The sequence below is a fragment of the Pseudorasbora parva genome, chromosome 1 (genome assembly GCF_024679245.1).
Source record: "Pseudorasbora parva isolate DD20220531a chromosome 1, ASM2467924v1, whole genome shotgun sequence".
Classification (NCBI taxonomy): Eukaryota; Metazoa; Chordata; class Actinopteri; order Cypriniformes; family Gobionidae; genus Pseudorasbora; species Pseudorasbora parva.
In genome coordinates, this window is record NC_090172.1 from 12741952 (window position 1) to 12749355 (window position 7404).

Here is a 7404-nt window from a genome sequence, read left to right on the forward strand (position 1 = left end):
AAGTCTGTGCAACAAGTTTAAAGTCATTCCCAACCCATAAGAATTTCATACATTTTTGGAACATAAATTAATGTACATGAAATCCAAGATTTTTCTGTTCATCTATTGAAAGTCTATAAAACTCAACTGTTCAAAAGGTTCATAAAGAATTATAAAATAAATCATATGAATCAAGCATTTTAACACGTGTCTTCTGAAGAGACCCAGCCCTATGATGAAAAGATTTTATTTGGCAATTAAACATCAGCGAACGTGCATAGAGCACTCAAAAATAGGTAAAGGAAGCACAACTGTACCTGCTTGACACACGAGAAAGAACATCATTGGTTCTCATGTGTCAAGCAAGTATGCTTGAGCTTGTTTTCTCAATTTGAAATGCTCCATGCATAGATATATATGTAGACGCTACATTTAACCACTTCAAACATCAACGTGCCGGCCTTAGAACAGTTGACATGACGCTGTTCATCACTCACACTAACAAATCTACTAATTCTTACAGAAAATGTCACAGCATTGTGTAGCTTATGGCTGTATACAGAGCTATAAATTACAGATGAAATTAGATCTTTTAGAAGTGATGTTCTGGTTTGGGTTTATTCTGGTTTTGTTATTCCATTGTGATGTCTCTAGCACTTCAAGTAGAAGGAAGAGGATAAAATATTCTGAATGATCAATACACAATCTGACTTGTGATGCAGGCTAGAAATAAACCATTTTCATTTGTCTGGCCAGAGAACTGCCAGAGAAGCATTTGGCACTTGTAGAACAGTGTGCTCGTTCACACCAAGAACGATAACTATAAAGATAACTATATTAGCATCCACACCAGCAGACGATTTCGATCTGTTTATTTTAAACGCATTGCTTGTCTGTCACTTTAAATGCTCAAGCTCGTTACAGCAGGATGGATTCTGATTTGGTTGTCAATTTTTTTATCATTCATCAGCTGGATAAAACCGTTTTGAAAGTGATTCCAACCTACAATATTTCTCTGTCTTTTTATCATTATCCAGACTGCGTTTAGGCGTAGACATACACGCGGAATCACACGGCGTACACATATACGCGGATAGCTCAAAATGCGTGTAGATAACATGCCACGTGCCTTTAGAAAGTGGCGTGTATGTTTACGCAAAGTCATGATGTCATGTTGCAGAATCTTTATTGGTTATCCTTGGTGTGAACAGACCTCAGTCAAGGATAGACATATTTATACATAAAAATAACCACAGTTCTATGCCTTAATTCAGCAGTATATAATTGATTGATGCAATCAATATTAATATATAAAATTAAGAGTTTTTTTGTCAGATTTGTGTGCTTAATCTGTCAGGTACAACAATCAGTATGTTGATGGAAATATGGTCTTGTTTAATAAGCTAGGTAGAGTATTGTCAAAGAGGTTTTAATAATAATATTTTACAATACAATGTAAATGTTTATACATCAAACATTCAAATGCACACAATATGTATATATACTGCATGCAGAATTATTAGAAGCGTTGACTTTCTGATCATATTTTTTCCAGGCACATTTGACCAATTCTAAAACACATTCATCTTAATAACTGCTGTTGATTTTGTATTTAATCATTTTTAATTGATGTCCATGAAGGCTGGAAATAAAAAACACCTTATAAACAACCATATTTAGGTGTGCAGAATTATTAGGCATGTTTTCATTTACAGATTTTTTTTTTGTTGTCAAATTATTAAATGCCCATGAGGAGGATACAATACTAATGCAATACTGGAAATTGCAGTTGAGTGGACAATGAAATGCTGATTGGGTCACCAGGGTCAGACGAAAACAGGTGGCGAAGAAAAGACATGTCATTTAGAATTAAGGTGAAAAATGAAGTGTGAAACCATCAGAAACCCTTTAGTCTCCAGCACCACCATTTTCTAGAACTGCAACCTACCTGGAGTCTCCAGAAGTGCAAGGTGTCAGGATAAGTTAGCTAAAGAATCCTAAAAAATGACCCCCATAATAAGGTTCACAAGCTGAAGTGTGGATCTAGATAAATGCATGTTTGTTTTTTGTTTTTTATTTAAAGTCCGATAGGTTGAGTGTGTTTCTTGAAGGACCAATCATTCATCATCTGGTGGTAAGTTTTGGAAGTTATTTTTTAGCCCATCTCCTATCCTGAAGTCCGTTTTGCAGAGATGGATTAAAAATTAACTCCCAAAACTAACTTAAGGAAAAACAAGCACTTTTGGAGACTCCAGGTAGGTTGCAGTTCTGTAAAATGGTGATGCTGGAGACTAAAGGGTTCCTGATGGTTTCACACTTACTTCTTCACCTTAATTCTTAATTCTTTTGCAGTTAACATGTCTTTTCTTCGCCACCTGTTTTCGACTGACCCAATAGGCATTTCACGGTCCAATGGTCATGCCTTAACTGCAATGTATTGCATTAGTATTGTATCCTTCTCATGGGCACTGAATCATTTTTGACTTTTCAGTCTGAGTTGAATCTTTTTAGCTAATTTTATCGGTAAAAGAAAACACGCCTATTCATTCTGCAAACATTTCCAGCCTTCATGAACAATTACATATCACTTATAAATGATTACATACAAAATGAATAGTAGTTATTAAGAATAATGTCGTTTGTAATAAAAAATGAATAAATCAATGCACCTAATAATTCTGCACACAGTGTATAGATTTGCTAAACAGAAAGTATTTTTCATACCCCTGGGACATCTTTACTTTTCTCTGTGTTTGTGATTTGTGTTTCCACAGGCACGTTCTTCATCTCTCTTCCTTTTACCCAGGTGTAGGCGCAGGATCCACCCAGCACCATCATATTGCTTGTCCACCAGAGCGCACTCTTATGGGATGCCGAGTAGATGACTGCCAACACAGTCTGTGCACAGGATTTGGCTGTGCCGGACACATTATGTGTCAACGGACTGGTGAATTTGATCTGAAGTCCCGTCACATATCCAATTGCAAAGCCGAAGATTCCACCTAAAGCCATCATGCCCCAAAAGTTTAAATCTGTCAGTCGGCTAAACTCAAACAAGCTTTTAAGTTCCCCTAAAACGATAATAATGGGAATAAAAAGTACACTAGCATTGAGATTGTTGTAGTAGGAGAGCTTCCAGATATTTCCATCCACCACTGGCAACACTTTCTTTGTGTAGATGGCATTGAGAGATACACAAAGGCTGGCAATTACACCGAAAATGACGCCTGTCCATGAAAGGGAACCTGCCACAGATTCTTGGTCCACGCCCAGCCAGAATCCCCCTGAAGGCAAAGAGAAAAAAAAGCATTGTATTGATGAACAAGACCTTTAGTTCACAGTCGCTGTGACGTATCAAAAGTAATGTAAAATCATTTTCTTTGTTTCTATTCTTAGTGCGCTCTGCAACTCCTTAAAAGCTCAAACTCTTTAGAGTCCGGTGGAATCTGATTGGCGGTCACTGTTTTTTATCATTCATCAGTAAAAATCCCCTGTATGTTTATTGTTATAGCTGTGGAATGGACTATCCTGTGTTCGCAGCATTCAAATGTTTATTAAAACTTTGTAGTTATTGTCCAAAGACTACATTATATTAACATTAACACCAAAACATTCAGTGCTGCCTTCATATGATCTGCCACTTTAAATGCTCAAGCTCTTTAAAGTCTTGTAGATTCTTTTTGGCTGTCAATGTCATTTCCATTATCATGTTTTTATGTGTATTTGTAAGTATCGCATACTTTGCAAAAAAAAAGTTTGAGGTGCCTTTTGACTTGTGTGAAAAGAGTTAATGTGAATAATAGGAGATGTAAATGCATTTGCAGAATAAATTCTGACACATTGAAAATTAAATCCACCAGACTAATCGGTAGTTTCCCCTGATGGTGTCAATAGGGCATTTCAGAATGTTTCTTTCGGAAAGATACTTTCGGGTGGCAGAACGAGAGCGGCTTCTACTGACAAACTGAAGAGATCAGCCGGCTACTGTAAACAGTTACATAGTTAAGAACATTGCTGTTGATTAAAGTTGAAATTATGACGAAAACGTGTTGTGTTTGGGGTTGCGCCGTCAGATATTCAGCAAAAGGTGTAGGATTTTATTAGCCTAGAAATCTAGACGTACCCTAGCGGCGGCAAATCTAATCTGCCCGCGAGTATCGTCTAGCAACTCTCAATGAGGAGGCTAAAGCGAGTGGATGTCGTCAAAATTAGCGCTACAGAGAAGTATTCCCAAAACTGTCCATGTACAAAATCATAGCAGAGCATAATTATCTTCAGCTGGGGAAATTCGAGACTAATATTAGTAAACTTTAGATCTCTTTTAAAGACCGAACTAATTGCCAGTCACTGCCTGAAGTAAAAGTAGGAAGAGACCAAACTTCTAGTGTCATGTAGCCTACTGATTGAATGCCAATGGGAGACCTGACTGAAAGACCGCTGTTCGCAGTTTCTGTGTTTACTAGAAGCACGCAAACGCAACTCGGCCGTCCTCATTATGGCCCCGCCCACCGACTCTATACACTATGTGATTGGCCCGGCAAGAGTTAGGGGAATACAGCCCAGAAGGGTATTGAGAGTTGCTAGACGACACTCACGGGCAGATTAAATTTGCTGCCGCTAGGGTGCGTCTAGATTTCTAGGCTAGGGAAATAGACCATCTACGATAGCCTAACGTATTGTAAGTCAAACAGAAACAGTCACTAAAAAAACTACTCAATGGTAGGCTGAGGCTCATTTAAAAATTATGGTAGTAGACTAGCGCTACATCTACTGGAGCAAGGTTAGGCATTTCATGTATTGCCATCTCCTGAATTAGTTAATCAGTCCCTCAATAATCATGCTAACTTTGTCTGAAACCCAAGCCATTTACTAGTGTTGCCATAGGAAAGCGTCGGTTTTTGCCACCCAGACGAACGTTTATTACTGTTGTGACGTCATGGTGAATTGTCGTATAAGGTTGCATAATTCAAATCTGCTTGCTTTATTTACTGTTGGTTGCTAGGTTGCTAGGTTGGTTGCACCTAATTCACATTTGTTTGTTTTTTGTTTTTCTGTGAAATTTGAAAAGATTCGCTTCATGTTTGGATGGAAACCCAGCTATTGACTAATCGTTGTAGTGTAGACAGTGAAGTAAAGCAACAAGATATATAGGAAACGGTGCGCTTTGATTACTTTTAAATTGGAGAAATTTTAACATTCGCTAGATCGGGTGTTCACTCGTGATTTTGCAACTTTTGCTGCTGAATTATCCACTAATCTAATTTATTCACCACCTATAGTAGTATTTCTGTCATAGACTGTGATTTTATATTTTTGTTTATGTTTTTTATAATGAAGTTGTCTGTATATAATTGATTGTGTCAATCTCACAAAATAGTGATTATTAGTTCAACAAACTGAGGTATAGAAATTCTACATTTTTAACAAAACTCTGGTATCGGCCGATACTCAGAATTTTTTTCCAATTAATTGGACGTTTCCTGTCAGACGTCAAATATACGTTTAAAAAATGCCTTTAAGATGTTTATTGTTTAGAATGTATGTAAGTCTATCAAATGTTTGTAAACAGCAGATGCTTTCCAGTGATCTTTAGCAGACATCTTGCAGACATGAGTGTTGGAACCGATTTAGAACTTGAGGGTGAGTAATGATCATTTACTCACCCTCAAGCTGTCCCAAAATTGGTATATTTCTTTCTTCTGCTGTACAAGGAAGGAATCAGTGGTGTGGACCCTGCTATCTCTTTAAAGGGGCTGACATGCTTACAATAAAATGAACAATATGGTGTGGGTGTGGTGTGTAAGTTAATTGTTCTCTTTGTCATTCTAGGGACGTAATTCTCTTGAACAAACTTTATTTATTATTAACATGGGTGTTAATATTTAACGTTACTTGTCTCATGATTCGATTCATTCAAGTTCTTTTAAAACTCACATTTATTTAATTTATAATTATTTTGTTTGCTTTGAGACGGTAACGTGCTTACATTGTGTGTTCATTTCTTTAACATTATTTATAGAGAGTGTGGGGGTTTATACTCACCTAGAATGACTCCACAACACAGCACCGCGTAGACGGACGTTGTTTGCTTTAGAACCGTGTAGGACAAAATAACATTAAATACGGTAGAAAGCGAGCGGCCAACCGTATAGAAGGCAACTCCCACATGTTTTAGACACAGGTTGTTGAATGTGATCATGCTGATGAACACGACCGTCAATGGTAACATCTCTCTGCACACTTTAAAATCAAATTTCAAAGACGGGAAATCCACGTATCCAGGACATAATTTTGCGAGAACACTCAAGAGCAAACATAGTCCAACGCTAACAACACACTGGAAAAATGTGATGAAGACAGGCGCATCTAGGTCCTTGTTGTCTAACAGGTAGTTGTTCAGGAATACCATGGAAATCGAAACGAACCAGTAGAGAGTCACGACCAGAGCGATTTTTGTCGCTCTCAAAATAAAAGGTTCTTCTTTGTCCTCCGGACGAGTTGAGTCTGTGAAGGCCATTCTTAATATCCTGGATCGTTTGAGTTGGGACCTGTTCATGTTTCAGGTATAAAGGAAGAGGAACAATAAATTAACATTAGTTATTTAATAATAACAACCACATTTCCCGTCTGCTTCCTGTACTCTGACTGAGCTGGACATGAGAAATGCGACAGGCGATTGATAGCCAGTGTGGTCAACTTCCTGGTTACGCGTTTCTTAAAGTGACATCCTCACCGTAAAAAAAAAAAAAAAATCATACAATTGACAAATATCGACTCTTATGATTATTTATCATTATTGATATTGTTATATGCATGGCAAAAAAAAAAAAAAAAGTACAAACAAATACTAGTGGAGCGTTTTCAGATGCTTAACCATATATTTATAATCTAACTTAAACAACAACAACAATAAAATACCTTTATAAATAACTTTATATGTTTATATATATATATTTTAATATTTACAAATATGTTCAGATTTGATACCTGATCGAGTCTTACCTTACTGGACGCCAGACATTTGCTCCAAACCATTTGCAATGCACATTAGGCTATATACTACATCAGGAAGTGTTTTTAATTTTGAACTCCTCCTTTTCCTTTTACTACTCCGTAGTACCTTTTTTTTTTTTTAATAGAACAGAATAGAATAGATCAAAGCAAGCAAATTACTTGTTATGAGATATATCTAAACACACATATATTACAAATATATATTTCCAAAATATCTATTATATGACAATAATATATATATATATATATATATATATATATATATATATATATATATATATATATATATATATATATATATATATATATATATATATATATATATATATATTAAGTTTCTATCTCAGTCTTACGGAATAAACATACATTTGAGTGACCTACATCAGAAGTCAGGCAACTAACATTTATGGT

At 36.3% G+C, this 7404-nt stretch overlaps 1 protein-coding gene across 3 annotated transcripts; it reads right to left on the reverse strand.

The window, feature by feature from the left end:
• Positions 1-1392: 1392 nt before the first annotated feature.
• Positions 1393-7040, reverse strand: slc35c1 (solute carrier family 35 member C1). 3 transcript variants are annotated; one of them, XM_067425361.1, is made up of 3 exons: positions 6982-7040; positions 6022-6527; positions 1393-3263 (listed from the first exon to the last, which is right to left on the reverse strand). In XM_067425361.1, the coding sequence occupies exons 2-3, from the start codon at positions 6494-6496 to the stop codon at positions 2698-2700; spliced, it is 1041 nt and encodes a 346-aa protein (XP_067281462.1). In that variant the 5' UTR covers positions 6497-6527; positions 6982-7040; the 3' UTR covers positions 1393-2697. The 3 variants fall into 3 exon arrangements, with proteins under 3 accessions (XP_067281462.1, XP_067281542.1, XP_067281382.1); XM_067425441.1 differs by having other exon boundaries at positions 6967-6999; XM_067425281.1 differs by lacking the exon at positions 6982-7040 and having other exon boundaries at positions 6022-6668.
• Positions 7041-7404: the final 364 nt, after the last annotated feature.